The 25787-nt window shown below is 42.8% G+C and overlaps 1 protein-coding gene and 2 long non-coding RNA genes across 25 annotated transcripts in view; 1 reads left to right on the forward strand and 2 right to left on the reverse strand.

Annotated features, from left to right (window-relative positions):
* Nucleotides 1–25787, forward strand: part of LOC139360507 (disco-interacting protein 2 homolog C-like) — a 242982-nt gene that overhangs the window by 158089 nt on the left and 59106 nt on the right. For 5 of the 23 annotated variants that reach the window (XM_071087920.1, XM_071087921.1, XM_071087918.1 and 2 more), the window contains 3 exons: nt 6544–6669; nt 21072–21281; nt 23774–23908. In XM_071087920.1, the coding sequence (XP_070944021.1) occupies nt 6648–6669; nt 21072–21281; nt 23774–23908 (367 nt within the window). In that variant the 5' untranslated portion in view covers nt 6544–6647. The other 18 variants (XM_071087909.1, XM_071087906.1, XM_071087907.1 and 15 more) reach the window with 10 other exon arrangements.
* Nucleotides 6356–9982, reverse strand: LOC139360510 (uncharacterized). Its single transcript, XR_011617913.1, has 2 exons — nt 9034–9982; nt 6356–6753 (listed from the first exon to the last, which is right to left on the reverse strand). It is a non-coding gene; the product is annotated as an uncharacterized lncRNA (long non-coding RNA).
* LOC139360512 (uncharacterized) overlaps nt 10293–25787 on the reverse strand; it is a 123783-nt gene continuing 108288 nt past the window's right edge. Inside the window, exons 2-3 of the long non-coding RNA XR_011617917.1 lie at nt 10649–10698; nt 10293–10462 (exon numbers count right to left, since the gene is read on the reverse strand). This is a non-coding gene — a long non-coding RNA (uncharacterized lncRNA). The remainder of the gene's footprint in view (nt 10463–10648; nt 10699–25787) is intronic.

The raw sequence follows: 25787 nt of genomic DNA on the forward strand, positions 1-25787 counted from the left end.
TCCCAGGAGGCTGCTGTGTGTGGGGGAGGGAGGAGGCAACTGCAGGGTGGTGTGGTGGTCCCCGTGCCACTGATTTCAGGTTAAAATAGAATGTGGACCTCTTTTTACCATAGTTTTTAATTACTCCGCTAGTTTGTGTTGCTGTCTCTTGCTATGAAGTCCACAGTCTGATGTCTCTGTGGTCCCCATGTTTCCCTTCTGCTTGTGTTACCCGATCCTGTGGGTCAGCTGTGAGGAAACCACTCTCCACGCCTCATCTGGAGTGGTCTCGAGCTGGGTGTGCTGGTCTCCTTGTGGGCTAAAGTGTTCTTCTGTTACTGTTTTCTCTGTTTTTTGACCAAATTTAGCAGACTTGTGTATGATGCAAACACTTTAAAAAATGTCTTTTGCCTTTATGAAAAAAACACTTGCATTGCTTTAAAATGAACCTTTCCTGTGTCTCCATCCTTCCTCACAGATTGCTCTGTGTTAGAAACTCGGTGGTGTGTGCGCTTCATGGCCTCATTCCATCAAGCACTGTAACCTCTGATTGCAAAAGTGACTACACTCAAGGCAAAAAACTTCGCAAATGTTGGAAATAATGAACAAAAACAATATATTGTTCTCTTGTCACCCTGAAATGGCTACTCTTAATATTTTGATGTACTTCTTTGAATTCTTGTTAAGTAAAGTTGCTTCTAACACAAGCACTTTGATTATATTGATCAAATTATATTCAGGAAATAAGGAGAAAGTAAAAAGAATATCCAGTTTGGGGCAAAAAGGAAGACGACATAGAAAGAGGCTGTAAAACTCCCTGCAACTTGAAAAGCTGGGTTGTGGTGGATGTGGTTTTGTTTTTACTGTGAGAGACCACAGGATTCTTCTTGGCACTGAAGGGCAATAAGATAATACCCTGTGTGTGTGCTGGTGGCTGTATAAACCGAGCCGCATGTCCTCTTTCGAAGCAGAGAAAGCATGAGGTTTGAGGTAGTGGTTTGGTAACTTTTGGAAAGTCTGTTTGTAGGACTGCACTGCAGAGATTAGGTCAGTCTGAATTAGAATCGAATGATCTGTTCAGGCCTTGGGAGCTTTCTACACCGGGTGTACGCCTGTTCTGGATGTGGTGTAGAAGGAACAGGACTGGGAGGGTTTCTTGCTTCCCAGTCATAGAAATGCCTGCAATTATCACTGTTTGTTGTTTATCGGGAAGCTATTTTGGGAAGGAAGTGTACGTTCCAAGGCTGCTGGTTGGCCTTTCATCACCCTGGGGGTCTTGGTGTGGGTCACGGGAGCTGTGACTGCTCACGCGTGCAGCTCTGTCTCTCTCGCTGCCGCGCCGGTAGACAGCTGGTCACCAACACAGTGTGTGTCCCAGTGGCCTTTGAGAAGAATTCTCTACATCATTTTTATACAAGGTCCTTTTTCCTTTCAATGTCAACATCGTGCCTTCTAGCCAAGCGATATGTTCTTGCAGAAACAGGAAGTGTGGCCCAAGTGAGAAATGAGGGAATTGATCCATAACTGCTATCAGTTTTTATAGAGTTGAGCCATTGTAATTTATACACAAACATGTTAAATCTGTAGAAGTGAGTCACGGTGCCAGACCCTCACAAATGCCGAATGTCTACGTGGGACCTCTCTTCTATCGGGTCCACATCACAAGAAGAAAAGTCGCTCAAATGCAGGACGGAGTGGACGTGAATCTCCGAAAACTCCATGAATCAGAGTGACTGCTTTCCCAATTGCTGGTCTCCCCATTTGAGGTTGTGAGATTCCCGTTCTGAAGCTCCTTCAATTTCCCAGCATCCATTTCACTCCTTCATGGAGATAACAGACTCACACTGATACCTTGTTCTCAGATTTTCTAATTAGAAAAAGCACATATTTCACAAGAATTGTCCAGCTAACTCACTCCTTAGCCTGGGGTAAGCCACATACCTCTTTTCTCTTTAAAATACTCACCTTTCAGAACTCTTGGTAAATAAGAATAGGAAGGTACCATGACTTTGGCCACAAGCAGTATTATGTATAATGTGCAAGTGAGTGCCTTGAGAGCCATGGTTGCTAAAAACAAATTTTCTCAGAAGAGAAAAATGTAAGCAGTTCTTTACATGATCGTTAATTTTGTTTTGCCTAAATAACATCTTGTCGTTGTACAGGGATACAGGACGTTGCTGAGTATTGACCGGGGCGAGTGGGTCCTGCTGCCCCACTGTGGGATCCTGAATATCGACAGGGGTGAGTGGGTCCTGCTGCCCCACTGTGTGTGACAAGCCCTTTGTTTCTGGCCGGGAAATGTCCTGGCTCTTTCAGTGCATTGGGGTGGTGCTGGCCCCCTTTGTTAGTTTGCATGTGAGGCAAAATCTCACGCCTTTCACTCTTGTTGACATACAGATGCCAAAGCTTTGAACAAATTCTTACTAAATCAAACCCAGAAATATGTAAAAGGGATAAGAATACCATGAACACTTAGAGTTTGTTCTCATGATCTGTAGTTTTGCATTGCACATTTGGCTCATCATTCAAAAATCAATGTAATTCACCACATTAACAAAAAATAAAGCAGAAAACCCATTTTATCCTCCCGGTAGACACTGGAAAACATCTGTTGAAATTTAATAGTCCTTATACGAATTTTATATCACATCAGGAACAGAAGGGAACTTTCTCCATTTGATAAACGCCACTCCTGAAAAACAAGAGCTGACCCCCCTCCTCGGTGGTGGCAGCCGGGGAGCTCTGCCCACAGTCAGGGGTGTCGGGAGCATGGCCATTCTCCGTGCTTCAGGTTCGCATGGTGCACACTGGGGCCCTCGTCCGTGAAGTTAGTTAGGAGAACTAAAAGGCATAAAGACTTGGAAGCAGGGGGAGATGCTTGATGTACAGAAGACACAGGGCCTTATTTAGAACATTTTAGGAAATGTACAAACAACCAGAAATGGTGTGAATTTTGCAAGCATGCAAGATGGACTCTTCGCAACAGATGTATACAGATGCCCAGTGGCCCATGAGAGGTGCTCACCAGGGAGTCATTGGGTAGGTACAACTTAAACCCACGAGGTTCCCCTTCACAAGAGTGGAGAAGGGAGGACAGTAGCAGGTGCTGGTGAAGATATGACAGACTGGATCTCAGACTGATGGAGACTTAAAATGGCACAGCCACTTCAGCAAATGTGGCAGTTTCTTTAAAATGTGTACACTTACCATATGGCCCAGCAGGTATGCTGTAGACGTTCACCAAGGAGAGCAGAAAATGTGTGTCCTTGTAAAAGAATGCACATTATCTCCAGAGTAAATTGTCATAGCCAAGAACTGGAAACAACATAAATCTCTCTCATCTGGAGAAACATGAGCAAATTCTGATATATTCATACATTGTCCTAGTTCCCAGCAGGAAAAACGTACAAAATGCTGAAACCAAAACAGACAACGGGGATGAGTTCCAGGAGCCTTGAACTGAGCAGAGAGTGAACACCACGCCGTGGAGTCCATGTGACAATGGAGAATCTATGCGAGTCTCGGGTGACGGAAGAGCGCCAAGAACACTCCTCGAGAATGAACAGTGGCTGTCTCTTGAGGGCTGGGATTGACTGGGAGGGGACTTGTGGGAACTTTGATGCAAAAGATTTGATTAGGGTAATAGATTTCCATTTATCGAAATGCGCCAAGTGTACTCAAGATCTGAACATTTCACTGTGTATACTTTGTACTCCCTACCTTCCAAAAAAACAATGAAAAAATAATTACAAATGAGCACTGAACTCGATAGATTTTTCACCGTGGTATTAGATAGCAATTCTGAAAGCATTTCTGTATCTCCAGACTTAAGCAAATAAGCTTAATAAATCAGTGAATATATTGAGTGCTGCAGGTGCCAGGTTTCTTTCTTGGTAAGAGGTAGAAATAAGAAAAGGCCAAAGCCTGGAATGGATCACGTGGGATTAGGTTGCAGCAGGAGGTACAAGTATCAGCTGGTGGCTCCCGACAGATGTAGACAGGGATAGAAGTGCCTGTGGATGGGTGTGGGTGCACATGCGTGTACATGCGTGTGTGTGTTCTACTTGCCGGCAATGCCCAGCAGCACCCGGTGCCCACTCTTAGCTTCCAAACTCCGTTCTTCACTAGAAGGAGCCCTGGTCTAAGGGCTGGGGAATCCGGTGTCAAATCTGGGACCAGTTGAGCAACAGAACAAACCATTGTAACTATGAATCATAACCCATGAAGCCAGACTCCGTGAGTATATATGGACATATGTAAATGAATGCTGAAAGATAAAATTATTTTTCAGTGAATATGGAAGATCTAATGATTTAGAAGGAATGACAGGAAATCAGTGGATGCTAAAACTAGTAGTGGAGAATTCATGGAAAACAGAATATGCACATAGTGTCAGGGTGTCTCCTCCCAAATCTTAATTTCAACGCGAGAAGTAGCATCTTTGCTTTGGAGGCACTTAAGCACCACCTTCACTGAGTTGCCGATGTTAACATTGTCACGTAAGACAGACTTCTGCGGTGTCCCTGCTAAAATGCATACTCCTGAGTCTAGTCCGGAAGATACCAAAATAAAGGACAAGCTGTGAAATAACTGACCTGTATTCTTTAACATTTCCAATTTCAGGAAACACAAAACCTGAGAAACTTGGATGCTGGACGGGTAAAAATCACATGACAAATCAATTCATCATCCTGGATTGGATCGTAGAAGAAGACAAAGTAAGAAAATTATGGAGACAGTTGACAGCATTTGAAAGTGAACTTTGTATATGACAGTTAAATTTCCGGATCTTGAGGAAAGTGAATGTGAGAGCATATCCTTGTGTTTAGGAAATACATTGAAACATTTAGGTATGGAAGGATATAGTATCTGATATTTATTTTCATTTGACTTAGAAAATTCATGGGGGAGGGGGGAAAGCAGTGATGTAAGATAGGAGCAGTTGGGCCTAAGTTGAGCCTGGTAAGTTATGTGGAAATTCACTACGCTGGTCTTGCAGATTTTCTGTGTCTTTGAAATTACATCCAAAAAGTTTAAAACGGAGAATATGCAAAACAAAAAGCGATTTGTGGAAGTGAGTGGACTGTCACCTCATTGATCCCTTCAGTTTTCGGCCATGAGCCAAGTCAGTCACATAATGGTTTTTGACCTGGGAATTAGAAATAGTGGCCAGATGACCAGGCTCTTTATCTAGTTAGGGAGAGAAGTGTGCACAAAGGCTGACAAGACCAAGCAGTGCGATGAGCTGCTTGTGGGCGTGATGCTGAGGGTCTGGGTCCTGTCTCAGGTGGCAGCTTGGGGGTTTTAAGCCAGAAAGCCACGTCTGATTCTCTTTCAGTGGGATCATTCTCGCAGCTTCAGAGAAAACTGCCCCAACTCGTCTTCACTCACGCTGGCCATTTTTGGTGGTGGTGGTTTTATTCTGCTAACACCGTTCTCACTGACAGTTTAGGGCCTTTGAGCGGATTTTTGCCTGTGTCTCGAAGATTCTCGTCTTGACAGCCGGTATGTTTCATTCCTGTTGTTCTGATTCTGTGTTAAGAGGGTTCTTCCCTGGCTTCACAGTTTGGAGTTGCTGCTGCATCTGTCTCTGCTTTAATTCTCTAGCCCATCTATCACTTGTCTCATCCCTTAAGAAGTGGCCTGCGTGAGATGCCATGAGACTGTCTGCCTTATCACCACTGCGACCCCAACCCGTAGGGACTTACAGAGAAGGCATTCAGTGAATGTGTGGAATTAATGTAATGGGTTAATAGCCACAAAATGTCTTAATGGTTGTTTTAGTCCATTTCCATGCTGCTGATAAAGACATACCCGAAACTGGGAAGAAAAAGATTTAGTTGGCGTTGCGGTTCCGCATGGCTGGGGAGGCCTCAGAATCATGGTGGGAGGCGAAAGGCACTTCTTACATGTCAGCAGCAAGAGAAAACGAGGTAGAAGCAAAAGCGGAAACCCCGATAAGCCATCAGATCTCATGAGACTTATTCACTATCACGAGAATAGCACAGGAAAGACGGGACCCAGTGATTCAGTTACCTCTCCCTAAGTCCCTCCCACGACACATGGGGATTCTGGGATGTAGAATTCAAGTTGAGATTTGGGTGGGGACACAGCCAAACCATATCCATAGCCAACACAGTCCTGGCCCATGGCCGGTGTTGAGCTGAGCTGCGACCGTGGCTGTGTGAGTTGGGGTGCGAGGCGTGCACACGCCTCTCAACGGTACAGTGAAAGGATTTGGAGGCTCAAACGTGTGACCTACAAAGAATCTCCAAAGAAAGATCAAGGTGCATTCACCCTAAAAAGAAAAATCTCAGTGCAGTTTACACCCAGTGTTTGCTTGCGGATATGGATTCTACAGTAATAAAATGAATAATTAAAAGTCTGTGAATAAATTTTAATGTCTTTATGGAACTGTAAACACTGATTTTCTTTCCTCACCCACCCATCTGTTGGTGAGTTTCAGAAGGTGGATGAACCGTGCTGCGGGGACAGAGAGGAGGGTGCAGCTTGGCCTCTGGGACCTAAGCTGAGAACTGAGTGACTGAGCTCTCTCCATTTCAGACGTCCACACGGAAGCTGTCCAGGCGGCTCTGGCCAGACACAAAGAGCAGAAGATGGCGGTGCCTATGCCTTCCAAACGCAGGTCCCTGGTCGTGTAGACCTCCATGGACGCCTACACCCCTCCAGGTAAGGGACACGCTCCCCGACGCTGCCTCCTGAACATGCTGGGCGCCTCAGAATTGACCGCTAGCCCAGAAGTTGGGTTTTTGCCTTCAAAATCATGGTGCAGAAATGCAGATTTTGTGAACCAGAAGTCCGAAAACAGTGCATGAAAAGTAACACTATGTATCTGTATAAATACACATTTTTAACTTTTCATCAAGATTGATACATATGATACATACCAGTAAAATCTCACACAGTTTTATTCATTTAATTCCTTGTAGGGAAAAGGGAAGAGTTTGTAACCCTATGGGTGGAATTGGACTTTTCTTCTGATTAGGCTGTTGCATGCATATTCTCAAATCTTCAGATAAGTGTGCTACATTGTTGGATTGTTTTAGAACAAGCGAATTGGACAGTTTAGGCAGCTACCCGAATCAGGTCATAAACTTTGCCTGCAAGGTGCCAGCTAGTATTTTAGTTCCTGCAGGCCATAAGGTCTCTCACAACCACTCAACTCTGCCCTCAGCCATGGGTGACAGCAAGTGCGTATGACTGTGTACCAATAAAACTTTATTTACAAGAACAACGGACCAGATTTGGTGCAGGGACCTGCCAACCCCTGATCTAAATTACTGAAGGTAATAGCCAATTTAAATTTCTGCTATATAATACTGCTTTTCTTTAATCTTGAATTTTACATAACTACCCCAATTCTCTATTTTCTCTGCCCAAATAATTATAAACTAGATTTCATGATCTTCACACCCAAGTAAAGCAGAAAGTTTAGTTATCCAGATACTTGTTAGAGACACGGATTGAACCTATGCTATTTGGTGTTTAGTTTCTGTGATTTTGATTCCAACATTATTCATGCCGTTGTTGCAAGCTTGTCTTCTCAAAGGACCTGAATCACCTTACATCCCACGTTGAAGCTACATATCACTTTAAATGACCCAGTATTTTTGCTCCAATACCAAAGAAACTTAAGGTACAATACGAATAGTTGAAAATGTACAACATTTTCGGGAGTATTTTTACTTCTGAAATTTAGCTTAGTCTTGGCAAGCAGTGAGACAGAAGGACGTGCTTCAGATCAGAGCTGAGGTCAAGCGTACGTCCACATTACTACAGGCAGCTCCTGAGTTTCACCTTTACATACCTTTACAAATGAAGGTACTGGAATTTAAAGGACAGAACTTAGAGTGCATCATTTTGGGTTTTCGTTGTTTTTTGTTTTGAGACAAGGTCTTGCTCTGTCACCAAGGTTGGAATTCAGCATCATGATGGCAGCTCTTGGCTCACTGCAGCTGTGACCACCTGGGCTCACGCGGTCCTCCCACTTCAACCTCAAGCAGCTGGGACCACAGGTGCTCGCCACCACACCCAGCTAATTTTTAAGTGTTTGTAGAGACAGGGTGTTCCTATGTTGTTTCTGTTTCTCATTGACACATAACGTGTTCTTCATCTAAAGAACGCAGTGCCAGCCAGGCAAGGGAGTGAATGCCATGCTAGCAAGTTGTTGACAAGGGAGCCCTTTCTGCCAACGTGCTCCCTTGGGCTCCTCCCTTTCCTTATTTTAATATTAAGCCACAGCACATAATGAAGGACTGGGCACGATAGCTCATGCCTATAACTCCAGTAATTTGGGAACCCAGGGCAGGTGTATGGCTTGAGCCCAAGGGTTCAAGGTCAGCCTGGACAACATGGCAAAATGTACAGAAATGCCTTTTGTACATCTTGTCTTCACCAAAAGTACAAAAAATTAGCTGAGCCTGGTGGTGTGCACCTGTAGTCCCAGCTACTTGGGAGGCTGAGGTGGGAGAATCACTTGAGCCCGGGAGGCAGAGGTTGCTGTCAGCTGAGATGGCACCACTGCACTCCAGCCGGGGCAACAGAGCAAGACCCCCATCTCAATTAGAAAAAAATAACGATAATAAATGCAGACTCTTTAAAAATGATTAGGCCAGGCATGGTGGCTCATGCCTCTAACCTCAGCAGTTTGGGAAGCCAAGGCAGGCAGATTGCTTGAGTTCCCAGCATTTGAGACTAGCCTGGGCAACATTCCAAAGCCCATCCCTGCAAAACATACAGAAATCAGCCAGGAATGGTGGTGTGTGCCTGTGGTCCCAGCTGCTCGGGAGGCTGGAGTGGGAGGATCAGGGTGCAGTGAGCCATGATCGTGCCACTGCACTCCAGCCTGGGCAACAGAGCAAGACCCTATCTCAAAAATAACATGCTTACTCCTGTTTGTTTAGTTAATGGTTATAATTTGCCAAAACTTATGGCAAAATAATTGTATTTGTATGTGTTCTTTGTGTAACTAACAACATGGACGTAAAATATTTCAAGGGTTGAAATATTTTAAACCAAATTTTTGGCACTAACCAGTATGTAAGGCAACGGGCATTTTTCTTGACCACTTTGTATAAGAGAAAAGACTTTGAAATGGAAGAAACAGTGCGGTTACGGTTATTTGCTTATTTCTCGTATTGAATCCAACCGCTGACAAATGTTACTGGGTCATGTGTGATGAATAACCTCCTTGTACAGATGTCTGCAAAATATAAAAGAATATTATTTGAAATGTTATTTTTGTGAAATATTTGGATTTGACCAACAGTTTTATATAAGCCATAAAGCATCCTTTGTAAATTTTCATCAGGAGTCCTCTTGATATATCATATGGGGCAGTTTTGTAAAATCGTAAATGTCAATATCATAAAAATTTTTTACTCCCAGCCTATTTGTGCTTAGCGATAGTTTGCATGTTTATTACCGTACTTACTTGATCCAAATCTTAGCTGCATTTTCTTACCTATTTTTCTTGGTTGTTGGTAACAGTGGTTAGATCTTACTCAGTTTCATTGCCCTTCAGAGAATGTTCTTGAAGTTTATCTTCTATGAAATGACTGGCTGCTGACCTGGATCCTAGTTTCTGGAGAAACTCTCATTAGGATTGTCGCAACGCTAGTATTCTATGGGTGAAACTTTCCTTTAGTTTCCGAATGTAAAGATAAAAGAATAATTTGCCAAAACTACTTCTAGCCATGATGAGAGAACAGGGACCCAAATCACCCATCTGCCCTAAACAACTGTAAAACTGCACAAAACGAATGAGGTGGCTGTTTTTAGTCTGTGACCACAGCTGTACCAGCCAGAACCTGAGGGCGAGGGCAGGAGAATGAATGAGATGCACAAACAGTACACTTGCCCTCTGGAGAACACCTGCAGACCGTGGTGCCGAGAGTTCAGGTGTGGGCGGAGTATGGCCATCCTACCACATCCAGAAGGCGGAGCTCGGAGAGAGCTCAGGTGTGGCGGAGCATGGCCACCCTACCACGTCCAGGAGGGGGAGATCAGAGAGAGCTCAGGTGTGGCGGAGCATGGCCGTCCTACCATGTCCGGGAGGGGGAGATCAGAGAGAGCTCAGGTGTGGCGGAGCATGGCCGTCCTACCATGTTCGGGAGGGGGAGATCAGAGAGAGCTCAGGTGTGGCGGAGCATGGCCGTCCTACCATGTCCGGGAGGGGGAGATCAGAGAGAGCTCAGGTGTGGCGGAGCATGGCCATCCTACCATGTCCGGGAGGGGGAGATCAGAGAGAGCTCAGGTGTGGCGGAGCATGGCCGTCCTACCATGTTCGGGAGGGGGAGATCAGAGAGAGCTCAGGTGTGGGCGGAGCATGGCCATCTTACCACGTCCAGGAGGGGGAGACCCAAGTGGGTGCAGGATGGGAGCTCTCCACAGATTCACACCAACAGCGAATCCAACCAAGCCTGCCCATGTCACGATGACCCAGCCGTGCCTGTGCTAACTGCTAAAACAAGAGCTGGAAAGCTTCAGAGGGAGGTTAGGGATCCTGAGTGTGCTCAACAAGTTACCCACAATGTGTAATATTCAGCAAATAATCACCGCATACACAGAGAAACGGGGGGTAGAATCTGTGGTCAAGAAAAAGGCAGTAAAAAGTGCACACACATGCAGGGTGGTCTCTGTCACTCACCACATGCGGCGGCTGAGCACATGACGTGTGCCTGGTCTGAACTGGATTTGCTGCGTGAAAGACATGCCAGTTAATATAAAAAATAGAAAATATTGTATTTGTTTTTTTTTTTAATTTGAGACGGAGTCTAGCTCTGTTGCCCAGGCTAGAGTGCAGTGGCGTGATCTCGGCTCACTGCAATCTCCACCTCCCGGGTTCATGCCATTCTCCTGCCTCAGCCTCCCAAGTTGCTGCCCGCTGCCACGCCTGGCTAATTTTTTGTATTTTTAGTAGGCACGGGGTTTCACCGTGTTAGCCAGGATGGTCTCGATCTCCCGATCTCGTGATCCACCCGCCTCGGCCTCCCAAAGTGCTGGGATTACAGACTTGAGCCACCGCATCCGGCCTATTTGTATTTCTTATTGCAAGTATAGTATGAGCATTTTGAGTTAAAAATATACCAGTAAAATTAATTATACCTGTTTATATATTTATATGAGGCTACAAGGAAGGTTATGAGGCTACAAGGAAGGTTTCAAGTTCTATAACAGGACTCTCATAATTCTGTTGGAAAGTGCCAGTCTACATGTCTGATACAGCAGAAAACTGAGTTTTTAAATCTACAATTATAAATATTTAGGGAATCAGAGTACAACGTGTCAGAGAATGAAAATATTTTAATTCTTGAGCCAGAGGAAGGGAAGACACTTTTCACTATAATGGAGTTGGGGAATTTCAGGTTATGTACACGATAATCTTGAGAATTGTCACTCCCTCCTCACAGGTAAAAAGCTGAGCAAACTGAAAAATCAGCAGCTCTTCTTAAACCTGCAAGAGACGTGAGGTCACCGGCAAGCCACTGTCCCCAGATTGGCTGGACAGGTAAAGCAGATGAATCACCATACACTGGAGCACAATGCTCCAAGGAACCCACGCTGGGATTGGAAACCCTGAACTGGAATTGACAAATTGCTGTGGTGAGGTGTGGCCACGTCTGAGAGTTAAAACCTCCAGGAGGCCTGTGCATATGGGTCTCATGCTTTTGTGAGTTGTATCATCAGAAGCTCAATCAGGTTCTCGAAGTAAACATCAGAGAAAAATCCCCTCATACTTACTACAGGGGAAAGAGAATAGGAATCATTTTTCAATATGCAAGTGCACTCTTCACTAGGTCCACCTTCCTGAGAAGCTAGTTAAGTGGAGACTAACCTGGTGGGATTTTATCAGAGCCTTCTGACCTGGGAGAAAGGGAAATACCCAACTCCAACCTCCAGAGCTGAAAAGCAAAAAAGAACGGAGTATCCAAGCACTATGGGACTTCCACAGAGGCATAAAATATGCATAACGGTAATACAAGGGGGAAGAAAGAGGAACAGAAGAAATATTTGTAACAGTAATAGCTGAATTTCCTCAGATTAATGCCAGACACCAAACCATAGATCCAGGAAGCTCAAGAAACACCAAGAAGGATAAATGTAAAAACGATGACGACAAAAACAAAACAAAACAAAAATAAACTCTATTTGGGCATAAAATATTGAAACTATGGTGAATCAAAGATTAAAAAGCAAAGAAACCAGAGTAATCTCCTTCCCTATGGAGGATCAAAGATAAGAATTATTTTCAACTTCCCCTCAAAAACCATGAAAGCAAGAAGTGGAGTGAAGTATTTAAACTATTGAGAGGAAAAAAATTCCATTAACCTAGAAGTCTATACTCTGTGAAATTATCTTTCAAAAGTGAAGAAAAAGAAAAGACCTTCTCTGACAAAAATTGAAAAATTTGTTGCCGGTAGACCTGCCTTGCAAAAAATGTTCAAAGTTCTCTAGAGAAAATAGTAGAGGTCAGTAACTCAGCTGTGCACAAAGAAAGGAAGAGCACAGTCTGTTTACAGGGCTCACAGCTGTCATCCTAACACTCTGGGAGGCAAAGATGGGAGTAGAGCTGGAGGCCGCTTAGTTGAGACCAGCCTGGGCAACGTTGTGAGACTCTGTCTCATTAAAGAAAAGCCAAACGTGGTGGCCAACACCTATAGTGCCAGCTACTTTGAGAGGCTGAGACGGGTCACTTCTTGAGCCCAGGATCCCGTTCAAGGCTGCGGTGAGCTATAATGATGCTGCTCCACTCCAGCCTGGGCAACAGAGAAAGACCTTGTCTGTTTAAAAAAATAAATAGAAAAACAAAAAGCATTAAAGAAGAAATAGTGAAGGTAGAAGAAAATCTTTCATTTTTCTTAACAGATCTAACTTAACAGTTCATTCATAATAGCGACAGTAAATATACTGTATTATATGCTTATGTATATGTCATATACACACACTTAAATATAAGTGAAATGAATGAGAGCAGTGATACCCAAGGGATGGGAGAGAGCAATTAGGAATTAGGGTTATTTTGTTATTATAGTGTGCTTGCATTATCAAGAAACCAGTGTAGTGTCATTTGAAAGTGGACTTGGGTTACTTGTAAATTTATATTGCAAATTCCAAGGCAGCCACTTAAAAAAAAAAAAGTAACTGATATGCTAAGAAAGGAAAGAAAATAAATCATAGAATATGCTCAATAAAGACCACAAGGAAAAAAAAGTGAAAGACAAAAACAAAGAACAAGGGCAACAAATAGAAAATAGTAACAAATATGGTAGATGTTAATTCAACTGTATATTATTACTTTCAATGTCAGTCCAAATGCACCGAACTATATATTATCTATAAGAAATCCACTTTAGATATAAAGACATACATATAGATCAACAGTAAAGGGATGGCAAAAGATATAAATGTTAACACTAATTTTTTGGTGTGCAATGGCCTGATATCTCACTGCAACCTCTGCCTTCCAGGTTCAAGTGATTATCCCTCAGCCTCCCGAGTAGCTGGGATTACAGGCATTTGTCGTCATGCCTGGGTAATTTATTTATTTTTTCTATTTTTGTACAGATGGGATTTCACCGTGTTGGCCAGGCTGGTCTTGAACTCCTGACCTCAGGTGATCATTCTGCCTTGCCCTTCTAAAGTGCTGGGATTACAGGCATGAGCCACCGTGCCCGGCCAACACTCATTTTGAAAAATGGAAGTGGTGATATTAATTTTAGACAGAGTCGACTTTACATCAAGGAAAGTTACCAGAGATGACTATTACGTAATAAAGAGGTCAATACTCCAAGAAGATGTAACAATCCTTAAATGTACTTTTGCTAACAAAGTATCAGAATTCCAAAGTAAAAACTGATAAATTTCAAGGAGAAATAATTAACCCACTATTATAGTTGGAGACGTTAACACCCCTTTATCAGAAATGGACCAATTCAGTAGCCAGAAAAGCAGTAAGGACAAAATTGAAATCGGCATCCTCAGTCAACTGTATATAACTGAAGTTTATAGACTATTTCCTCCAACAGCAGCAGAATACACAACATTCACCAAGACATACCATGTTGTGGTCCATTAAACACACCTTAACACATTTAAAAGAATAGGAATCAAACAAGTATGTTCTCAACCACAGTAAAGTAGAAATCAATAATGGACGACTGGAAAATATATTAGGATATTAAACAGTACACTTATACATAATACATTGTTCAAGGAAGAAACCTGAAGATTTCTTTGAATTTTTGAAGTAAATGAAAATGAAAACTTGTTAAAATTTGTGAGCTGCAGTGACAGTAATGTTTATAGGGAAATTTATAGATTTAAATGCATACGTTAAAAATAAGATCTAAAATCAATCAGCTTCCACCTTCGAAAACTAGAAAAAGAACATCCAATTAAATTCTAAGCAGGAGACAAATAATGAAAGAGCAGAAATCAATACATTGAAAACAGAATATCAGTAGAGAAAAATCAATGAAACCAAAAGCTGGTTCTTTGAGAGAAAATCTGTAAGCCTCTAACAAGAAAAAGAAATACAGCAGATAAATTACCAATATCAGAAATGAAATAAGGGACATAACTACAGATCCCATGGACATTAAAAGGATAATAAAAATTATGAATAACTCTATGGCCACAAATTTGATAACGTGGATGAAATGAACCAATTTCTTTAAAGACAGAATTTGCCAAAATTTGAACAGGAAGAAACGATCTGTATGGGCCTGTATCTGTTAAATTGAATCAGTGGTTAATAACCTTTCAAAACAGGAAGTGCCAGGCCCAGATGGGTTCACTGGTGAATTCTACCAAATATCTAAGAAGAAATTATACCAATTATCTACAATCTCTTTCAGAACATAGAAGCTGAGGAATACTTCTTAACTCATTCTATAGAGCCAGCATCATTTTAATATCAAATACCATTTTAATAACAAAATATTACAAGAAAACTACAGAACATCTCTCATGAACATAGGTGCAGTAATCTTCAATAAAATATTAGCAAATCTAGCAAAAATTGTGCACTAAAACCACATGGAATTTCACGTATCCAAAGCCGGTTTAACATTGAAAAGCCAATTAACGTAATTCATCACATTAATGGGTCAAAGACTAACAGATGCCTCATCTAAGAAGATATAGAGATGGCAAATCGACGTATGAGATGATGCTTCCCATCACGTGTCATAGAGAAATGCAGATGAAAGCAACAGTAAGATATCACTACACCAGAATCCAGAACACTATCAACACCAAAGCCTGTGAAGATGTGGAGCTGTGGGAATTCTCTCTCATTCATGGCGGGTCTTAATAAAAATAGAACAGCCTTTAGGAAGACAGATTGGTGGTTTCTTACAAAACTAACTATACTCTTACCATATGATAAAGCAATTACACTCCTTGGCATTTGCTCAAAGCAGTTGAAAACTTATGTCTACACACAAAAGCCTGCAAGTAGATATTTAGAGCAGCCTTATTCATAGTTGTCAAAACTTGGAAGCAACCAAAATGCCCCTCAGTAGGTGAATGTATAAGTGAGCTGTGGTACATCCAGACAATGGGATATTATTTGAGGCTGAAAATAAATGAGCTATCCATAAAAAGACACGGAGGAAACTTAAAGGGCATATTGCTAAGTGAAAGAAGCAATCTGAAAAGGTTGTTGTATGATTCCAGCTTTACAACATCCTGGAAAAGGCAAGACTATGGAGACTGTAAGAAGATCAGTTGTTGCCAGGGGGAGGCAGGGATGAATAGGCAGAGCAGGAGAGTTTTTAGTATCATGTGATCTCTGTATGATACTGTAATAGTGGATACATGTTATGCATTTGTCCAGAGCCATATATTGTACAACACCAAGAATGAACCCTGATGTGAATGATGGAGTTGGAGTGGTAATGATGTTTCACTGTAGAAGTATCAGTTGTGACAAATGTACCAGTCTGGTAGGCAATGTCCATGATAGGAGACGCTGTGCATATATAGGGTATACATGAGACATCACTATGAAGCTGGAAAATATGACACTGAGATGAAATGGCGCTGATGGGCTTAACAGGTTGGAGAAGGAAGATGAAGTCTGTGGGCTCGAAGGGAGATGAAAAGGAATTAACCAAAGTGAAGCCCAGAGAAACAAAATGAAAGGAAAGCCAACAGAACCTCAAGCTCCTGTGATACGTCAATATACTTGTAATACAAGAAGGAAAAGAGAGAGAAGAGCAAGAACCTTTGAAAAAAGGAGTCAAAATTTTCTCAGATTGATGTCAAACACCTGTGTCCGGCCCCGAGAAGTTCAGTGAACTCCAAGCAGAACAAGTATAACAAGAAGCACATCCGAGTTCATGATAGCCAAAGTACTGAAATCCCAAGATTAAGAGGAGATCCTGAAAGGACTCAGAAGGAAAAGACACGTTACATACCAGAGAAGCATTTCAAAAACGCGTGACTTCTGTGAAGATACAGTGGAGACCAGAAGACCATGGAAAGACATTTTTTTAAAGCACTAAAAGCAGGAGAAAGGCCTGTCAACTCATATCCAGGGAAAATCTCCTTTATAAACAGGGGTGAAACAACACATTCCCAAATATGAAAGCTGAGAGAATGTGTTATCAGCAGAACTACACTATAAACGTGCTAAAGAATGTACCTGGCTGATTGCAAAGGATATCAGATGAAAGGTTAGCTCTACGGAAAAGAACCCTAGAAATCATAACAGTGCACTCTAAATTTTCTAGATTATAAAATCATAGAATATTTTACTCTGATTTTATGGTTTTTGGTTTTTTTATGATCTTATAATTTTATGATATAAAATCATACAATGTACACACTTCTCTATGCCTCCTTTACCTGTTTTGAAGTCCTTGCTGTACCATGCACCAGTAGTTTATTTCTTATTATTTATTTATATTCTATTTGATAGATATGACACATTCTGTTTATTCATTTACCAGTTGGTTATTCATTGTTTCCATATTCAGCTGCCATTGACATTAATGTACATATCTTTGTGTATGCATATAATTTCTTTTATCTTAAGTGGATGCCAAGTAGCATGATTGAGTCTTATTGTAAGTTTAGGTTTAGCTTTTTAAAAACTGCCAAATTATTTACAAAATAACTGCACCATTTCACATTTCCACCAGCAGCATATGCTCATCCCAGTTTCTCCACATCATCACCACCAATAGTTACTGTTATTTTTATTTTTGTCATTCTAATTGATGTGGAATGGTATATCATTGTGTATTTACTTTGCAACAATGAATGATGCTAAGCATTTTTAATGTGCTTATTAGCTTTTAATGTGCTAATTCCTATTCATAGCCATTTGTATATATTGGTAAAATGTTCAGATTTTTTGCTCATGTTGTAAATGGGTTGGTTGTCATCTTATGGGTTACAGGTGCCTTATGCAATCTGAATATAAGAGTTTTACAGATGTAACGTTTCTCAGTGAAAGAACAAACTACTATGTAGCAGACAGAACAAAGCCTTTCCCCCAAGATACCCAGGTCCTATTCCCCAGAACGTATGAACCTGTTGTCTGAAGTGGTTAAAAGGCATTTTGCAGCTGATTAATTTAAGATCTTGAGATGGGACCATTATCCTGGTTTAAGTAGGTAGACCTACTGTAATCAAGAAGGTCCTTAAAAGAGAAAAGAACTGGAGACTGGATTGATGCACTTTAAAGATGAAGAGGGGCCATGAGTCAGGGACACAGGTGGCCTCTAAAAGTTGGGAAAGGTAAAGAAATGGATTCTCCTTTGAAGCCTCCAGAAGGAACGTAGTTCTGCTGACACTTAGATTTTACACTTCTGACTTCTTCATCAATAGGATAATAGATTTGTCTTGTTATAAGCCACTAAGATCAAGGTAATTTGTTACATTAGTTATAGGGAGATAATCATCTTTTAAAACTTACTAGTTTTCTATTTTAATGAAGTCCATTTCACTAATTTTCATGGGTTGTGTCTTTGGGAGTTTTAGAAGTGTCATGGTCTTACTGTTCTTTCATTTAGGTCTGTGATCCATTTGGAGTTAATTTTTGTGTGTGCAGTAAAGATCTAAGTCGGATTTTTGTTTTCGTTTGGTTTGGGGGATTCTTTCCCCCACGGTTTTTCTTTTTGGTGTGTGGGTACCCAGTTGCCACTGCAACATTTGTTGAAAAAACAAACTACCTTTCTTTTACTGAATTGTCTTGAGACCTTTGTCAAAAATAAATTAATCATAGATATAAGGCTTTATTTCTGAGTTTAATTCTGTTCCTTTGATGTATACATCTATTTTTGTGCTAATACCACTGCCTTAATAACTATGACTTTATGTAAAGTTTTGAAATCAGATAGTGAAGTCTTCCAACATTGTTTCCCTTTTTCAAATTTATTTTGGCTATTGTAGGTCCTTTGTATTTCCAGATAAAATTGAGAATAAGCTTTCCATTTCACACACAGCCTTCTGGGATTTTATTAGGCAGTGCCTTGAATTAATGGAACAGTTTTGGAAGAATTGTCCTGATAATGCTGCGTTTTCGAATTCACGATCATGAATCTGCCTCCATTTATTTAGTTTCCATTTATTTGGATCTTTAATGTCTCTCCGTAATGTTTTATAGTTGTCATTGTACACATTTTGCACCTTTTTGTTAGAAGTTCAGCTGAATGTCTTCTGCTTTTGATGCTATTGTGAATGGAACGATTTTCTTAATTTTATTTTCAGGTTTTTTATTGCTAGTATATGTATATCTTTATCTTGTGTCCTATGATCCCATCAAACTTTGTTTTAGTAATTTTTGGTGTACTTCTTGCCATTTTCTACATGCCAAAGTCAGGTCATCTATGAATAAAGACACTTTTATTCCTTTCTAATCTGGATGTCTTTATTACTAAACTTGTTAATTTATTTCACCAGCTAGAACCTGCCAGATAATGTTGAATAAAAGTGGCAAGAGGGGACATCTTTGTCTTGTTCTCCATCTTAGGGAAAACGCATTCTATTGTTTACCATTAAATACAATGTTAGCTGTGGCTTTTCATGAATGTACTTTAACAGGTTGAGGAAATTGCCTTCTATTCATGGTTTGTTGAGTTTCGTTCTCTTGAATTTGTCAGTACTTTTCTATGTCTCCTAAGGTTAACACGCGGTTCTACTCCGTAATTCTTTACCGCGTATGACATTAATTCAGTTTTGAATGTTAAATCAACCTGACTTCCTGTCCCCATGGTGTGTAATTCTAGTCACCACTGGTCATGCTGTATCATCCATTTCATATGCTGCTTGCTTGGTTTGCTGCTATTCTGTCGAGTGTCTATATCACATTATTCTGCAGGTTTCTTGGAAAAGTTAGGTGGGAGTGAGGAATGAAAGATTGGAAAGGGTTTTGAGAAGACGTTCTGGGGAGATGGTTGTGCTCCAAATGGACACCTGGTTGTGTACCTTTCTCAAAAGTCTCAAGGCTGTGTCAGTTTTACTTTTACTTTTATATAAATTGTGTAAGTTTTCTTAAAAGGCAGGGTCGGCCAGGCGCAGTGGCTCATGTCTGTAATCCCAGCACTTTGGGAGGCCAAGGCAGGCAGATCATGAGGTCACGAGGTCAGGAGATCGAGACCAGCCTGGCCAATATGGTGAAACCCCGTTTCTGCTAAAAATACAAGAATGAGCCAGGCATGGTGGCACTTACCTATAATCTCAGCTACTTGGGAGGCTGAGGCAAGAGAATCACTTGAGCCGGGGAGTGACAGGTTACTGTGAGCAGAGATCACACCACTGCACCCCACCCTGGGCAACAGAGCAAGACTCTGTCTCAAAAGAAAAAAAAGCAAGATGATAGAGAATTTTCAGGCTTCTAATATTATTGCTTGTCTAACAAGTAAACTTTTTTAAAAATTCCCAAACAGCGTAAGTCATGTGACAGTGGTAATAAGTGTGAATATTGTTTGCCCTTACTGTCTTTTAAGAAGCAAACCAGTGTCTTAAGATTATTTGCTGTGACTCCTTCTCTCACCCAATGATCTGGAGCTGCTCACCTGAGCCAGCGCCTCCCATCACTCACTTGTAGGTAGGATTCTGAGTGTCATTCTTACGTTGAAGTTTAACAAATACAGCAGCAATTTATTCCCAAAAACCTTGGTGCTGCATGAAAAGTTATTAAATGAAAAATGTTCTCGCGAATTATAGTGAAAAAAGGGATGTATTTTCTCATAATCCAAGATATCCAATTTGTACAGATAGAAAAATCAATAATGACAATGTATAAGAAACGAATAGTGTAAAGGTGAATAGATTTGAGTGCAAAATGTAACATGAGGGTTTGTTGTGTGCCCCAGAGGAAAACGGGGAGGTGGAGGGGCCGCTCTATGTGAGGCACATTCTGCTTTCCCTCCTGTTACCATCATCAGCGTCTTGATCCTTAGAGAGCTGCATGGGTATCGAACACACCGATGTAGAAATAAATCAGCTGCATGGGTATCTAACACACTGACATAGAAAGAAATCAGTTGTATGGGTAACTAACACACAGACGCAGAAATCACCTGCATGGGTATCTAACACACCGATGTAGAAATAAATCAGCTCTATGGGTAACTAACACACAGATGCAAAAATCACCTGCAAGGGTATCTAACACACACACCAACGTAGAAATAAATCAGAGCCCAGAAGAGCATCTCAGGACTAACCGGGGCTAAACATAGTCACACTGAGACTCCTGAGAGCTGCACAGGCCCTCCGCCTCCCCTTGCCCTCTCACTTTCTGACTGACACAAGAAAACACTTGGTTTCTTCCCAAACTGCTGTGTAGAGGAAATGTGTCAGTGCATCTTTGAGATGACAGTATCAAACATCTTATAGCATGTTTGTATAAGGTGCTTTGGAAGCAAAATTCATTATGCTAAAATAAATGGTTCATTATCTGAAAAGTGGTTTAAATTCTCAAGAGTGTCTACGGCAAAAAGTCATTAAACAACTGTTCAGACTTGCGTGAAGTAAATCTGTGTTGGAGGGACTGAGATTGTAGTGCCTGTTTTTGCTGCAACATATAGCAAATTGCCTTTCTTCTTACACAGATACCTCTTATGGCTCAGAAGATGAAGGCTCAGTGCAGGTGGACTCCCAGGGCGCCCCGACCTCCAGCCAGGGCAGCATCAAAGTGGAGCACTGGATCAGTCAGGCCATCCACGGCTCCACCACGTCCACCACCTCGTCGTCCTCCACGCAGAGCGGGGGCAGCAGGGCTGCCCACAGGCTAGCGGATGTCATGGCCCAGACCCCCATGGGTGAGCACGCTTCACAGTGTCTTTCTGTGCCTGTTGTCTAAACCCCTTTGTGTGTGCACGTTTTCCTCTGTTTGTATCTTGGCTGTGGAATCCCTTAGTGGAAAGAGCGCAGAGCCCCTCTGGCCCCTGGGGTGCTTTGGTTGGATTGTTTCTGGAAGCTGCTGTACTGCTTTTCTCATGCCCAGGTTCCTCCCACAGCTGGAATTCCAGGGGCCTTGTTACTGGGGAATCCCGCAGCCATATCCGAATTCCAGGGGCCTTCTGTTTATAAGTCCTTTCGTGTTCCTGGGGAATCCTGCAGCCATATCCGCTTCTATCTTTTCTTCTCACTTATGCTCCTGCGTGAAACCTTAACAGTCCCAGTCAACAGGACAGGGTTTTAAAGTGTGCTCCTCCTGACCACGGGAGTCATTTAAGGAAACGAGGGCTTTAAGCACGGCCGCTTTACGCTGCTGTCTGCCACAGGTGTTCAGGTTTCTTGGGCGTGGCGCACTGTTTTGTGTAGGTTCTATGACAAGGGAGATCCTCTGTATTAGAAAAAGAGCAAAGTTAGGATCACTGCCCTACAACGTTTGAAGATGCCGTGGAAAAGGAGTGAAGTGAGAATTACTAGAGCTAGAGTCGACACGTGGGGGAGCCACGATGAGCCTCGCGTCGCTCTGCCTTTGAATGGTTCAGGAGAAAATGTTTTCCATCAAGTATGGGACTTGGGTTGAATAGGTTTTGGTGTGTGTCTCTATTAAAGCAGTAACCGGAGATGACTGTGTACCACGTCGCCGATAACGGAGCACGAGCCGCAGGCTCAGACCCTCCCGGCACCAGCTACCACAGGAAAGCCTGATCTCTGCAAAACCCTCAGTGGGAAGCAGGTGGACGTCATGTGTGATCAGATAGCCGACAGACACCCCAGAACCCCAGAATGTTCACTTCTAGATCACTGACTCCTTCACACCCAGAGGTGTTTGGGATTGACTTGGGTCCCAGCCCCTTCGGTGCTCACTGACACTGAAAGCGTCAACTGTTTTCTGTCTGGAACAGGAGTTTGCTGTCAGGAGAGCTGGGTCTGTCTCACTTTTCCCAATAACTGCTGCTGGGATCTTGAAGTCCCTTCTCCTGCTTTAGGCTTGAGTGAGGGAAAAAAAATTGAAAACAATAATTTTTCTCTCTCAACTGTTGTGAGTATAAAGGAGAAAACAGAAATACTCTTTAAAAGTTTGCAAAGTAGTACTCAAATGCAAAGCAGTGTTAAACTTCAGTTTGACACAGTTTCAGGAACATGTACACTCGTTTATGTGAATTAATAACCCTACCTGAAATCACAGCAGGCTAAACATTGAACAGAAATGTGTGACTGCTACGTATTTTTCCATAATAAAATTCCATGTGTATATTGGATTGCAGGATAGTGGCCAAGGCTCTGCCAGACGTGAACGGGGAGGCCAGACACCGCCTCTGCCACTTGGTGGAAGCATTTGTATCCTCGGATTTTATTCAATTTTAAGAAAATGCACAGAATCTTACCAAGGAAAACACATATTTTTGAATAAATGGATCACTGCACTTGGGCCTCCCTTTGTGGGTTTACCCTTTCAATACTGGAGGAAGTTTTAGTACAAAGAATTAATTTATCCAAACTATGAGGGGCTCCTAACTCATGTACGTCAGGGCTCAGTGTGACCCAAATGTAACTCTCGGGTGATCGCGTTCCGGTAATTTCTAATTGGGCACAAAGATAATCCTCCTAGACTATCTGGAAATTTTCTATAAGTTTGGGAGTTTTTTGGAAAAGCTGTGACAAAATAATGAAACTTGAAGAGCAGAAATATTTTGTGTGGCAAAAGAAGAGAAGTAAAAAGTCAGATGTGCATTTGACCTTCTGAGATAATCAGAAGCCTGTGAATGAGAACTTAGCATCTGTGATCATGTGTGCGTGAGTGTTCTAAGGAGTCCAGGCACAACATAGTCACACTGGCCAACCCCCCCGCCCCGATCCTACATGGTCATAGCCATTACTGTTCCCATTTGATGAAGAAACTGAGGCACGGAGAGCTTTAGGGACATCCCCAAATCCCCAGAAGTTTTCAGAGCTGGGTTTCCATTTCCAGGCCCTGGGCTCCAAAGCGCGAGTAAAGCCCTGGGCTGTGTGGACGGTGGCCGACAGGAAACGGGACCCTTCCATGAACACACACACGCTTCCTGGCGCCCTGCCATTGCCGGTCTAACGTTATTCTAGTTAAAATGCCGCTGACGTGGCTCCTGTTAGGAAATTGAGGTTTCACCGAACTCTACTCCATTTTCGGCAACATGAGTTATGCTGGGGTCCCCCTTTGTGCCAGATGTTTGTGGCAGACGTGGCTGAGATCAGCTTTGGCTTCTCACGGCACCCCCAGGGTGAGCGTCTGCGCTCCCGTCTCTTCCTGAGCTATGGCTTGCTCAACCTGCAGAGCAAACGCCACAACCACCAGAAACACTCATGATGTGCTTCTTTACAGATAATCATTCTGCACCTCCTGACGTAACCACGTACACCTCAGAGCACTCCATACAGATGGAGCGACCACAGGGTTCCACGGGGTCCCGGACAGCGCCCAAGTACTGCAACGCCGAGCTCATGGAGACCGGGGATGGTATGTCCCAAAGCAGAGATGCGTTTTTTTCTGGGAAACGGTTTGTGCTGATGTCCCGTTCTGTGCCCGTGACTGGGTGTGTTTCTTCCTGGGGTGCAATCTGCTGCCATTTTATCTGCTGAATAACGAACAGTGGTTCAGCAACTGAGAAATTCTTGTTCAGGTGTTAAGGCCGTGAACAGTCACTTAGAAGGGCAAGATGAAGTTAAATGTACAACAGAATTACTGTTAGATGGGCCGATATGTTGCTTTAGACTTCGGAGGAAAGAGGGTCTTTTTATCCATGTTGGACAGAGATGTCAGCGACTTGGTAACAGGCTGCGGCCCAGGGCTGCTTCTTCCTTCCTGTGGCCTGGTCTTGGTATGTTCTGATTACAGCGGCGGTTTGTATCACCTAGCCGCTGTTCTATTTAAGTCTTAGTCCTTCCCCGGGGTCATAAGAGTCAGTGTAGAACCTAGCAGTGAATGAAATACAATGCCCCCGTGTGAAGCCTCATCGAGCAGCCTTGGAATGGCGTAATCTTGTAGTGCACGGGACTCGCAGGCGGACAAGGCGGCCTATCCGAGCCCCAACAGGTAGACACGGAGGACTATCGGAGCCGCAACAGGCACAGTGGACAGGCACAGTGGCCAGGGAGGACAGCGCGGTTTTGTGGATCCACAGGACACTGTGGCGTCCAAGCACGTGCTCCCAGAGGAGAGGACGCTGTGGGAGCTGATGCTGGGAGCTGGCTGAGATTCCAGCGAATAAGACTCCCTGTGACATGCACAGCTGCCATCTGCGCTGCAGCTCCTGATGCCAAGATGGTCGTGCGATAAATGCACAAAGCGCATCTCCAGCAAAAGGCCGCCGAGTGTCCACATCCAGGATATCCACCACGGTGGCTTTTTGGTGTTAATACGATGAATGTGAGCAGCAGGTGGTCTGTGTTGAGTGTGACTGTGCCACTGCAGTTTTGTTCTCATGTCTTGATGAGCATTGAACGGTTCCTGACGAGGGTAGATAAGGATGCTGTGACCTGAGACTCTGCAGTATTGTAGCTTGAGGAACCAAGGAGTTTTTCTGTCTTGCAAAGCCGTCAGGGAGGATGTTCCAGGCTGGTGACTGCTCCATGAGGTATTCAGAGATCCAGGTTCCTTTCAGACCGCTGCTCTGTGTTCCCACGGACACGGCTGTCCTTGCTGTGGTTGGGACTGGGTGATTGCCACGCTGGCAGGGGTAGGCTTAAGGTGAGAGTGGCTAGGATTTACCTAATCTACATAATGACAGGGAGCCTGGGAGTAAAGTGTAGCCATGGCCTGGAGGATGGATGATGGATGTTGGTGAACGACTGTCTGCACTCACCTCAGCTGGCCGAGGGATGGGAAGGACGACTGATGATGCCGTTCAATGGTACCTGGTTCTTTCAGATTTGACTTCCTTATGGATTTTCTGCTGTAAAGAGGAGAGAGCCTGTGGTTCTAGGCCAAGCATCTCACTCATCTCATAACATCTTGTATCCCTTAGCCAACATTTTTGTCAAGTTTCAGAAGTCCTATCAAACTGGCAAGCATTTCTCAGTTTGGTTTAACCATTGGATTTTATATCTGTGTCTGCATCTCTATTTTACATCTATGTGGTTATTTGACACTCTGTAGTACCTTTGTAATAGGTTCTATTTGGTGGAAGTTACTCTCAACAAACCTTGCTGCTACTTGAATTTTCAAGGTTGCAAGTAGAAAGGAGAGAATAAAAACCACATCTTCTCTAATTTTAAAATTTGTTGTTCCTCAAATCACACCAGAAGTACAAATATTACAAATTATAAAAGCAGTCAGAATCAAGGTTAAGAGATTTCTGGGTGATTCTGGCTAATCAGCAGTATTTGCTGAGGTGTGT

This window comes from Macaca nemestrina, chromosome 20, assembly GCF_043159975.1.
Source record: "Macaca nemestrina isolate mMacNem1 chromosome 20, mMacNem.hap1, whole genome shotgun sequence".
Taxonomy (NCBI): Eukaryota; Metazoa; Chordata; class Mammalia; order Primates; family Cercopithecidae; genus Macaca; species Macaca nemestrina.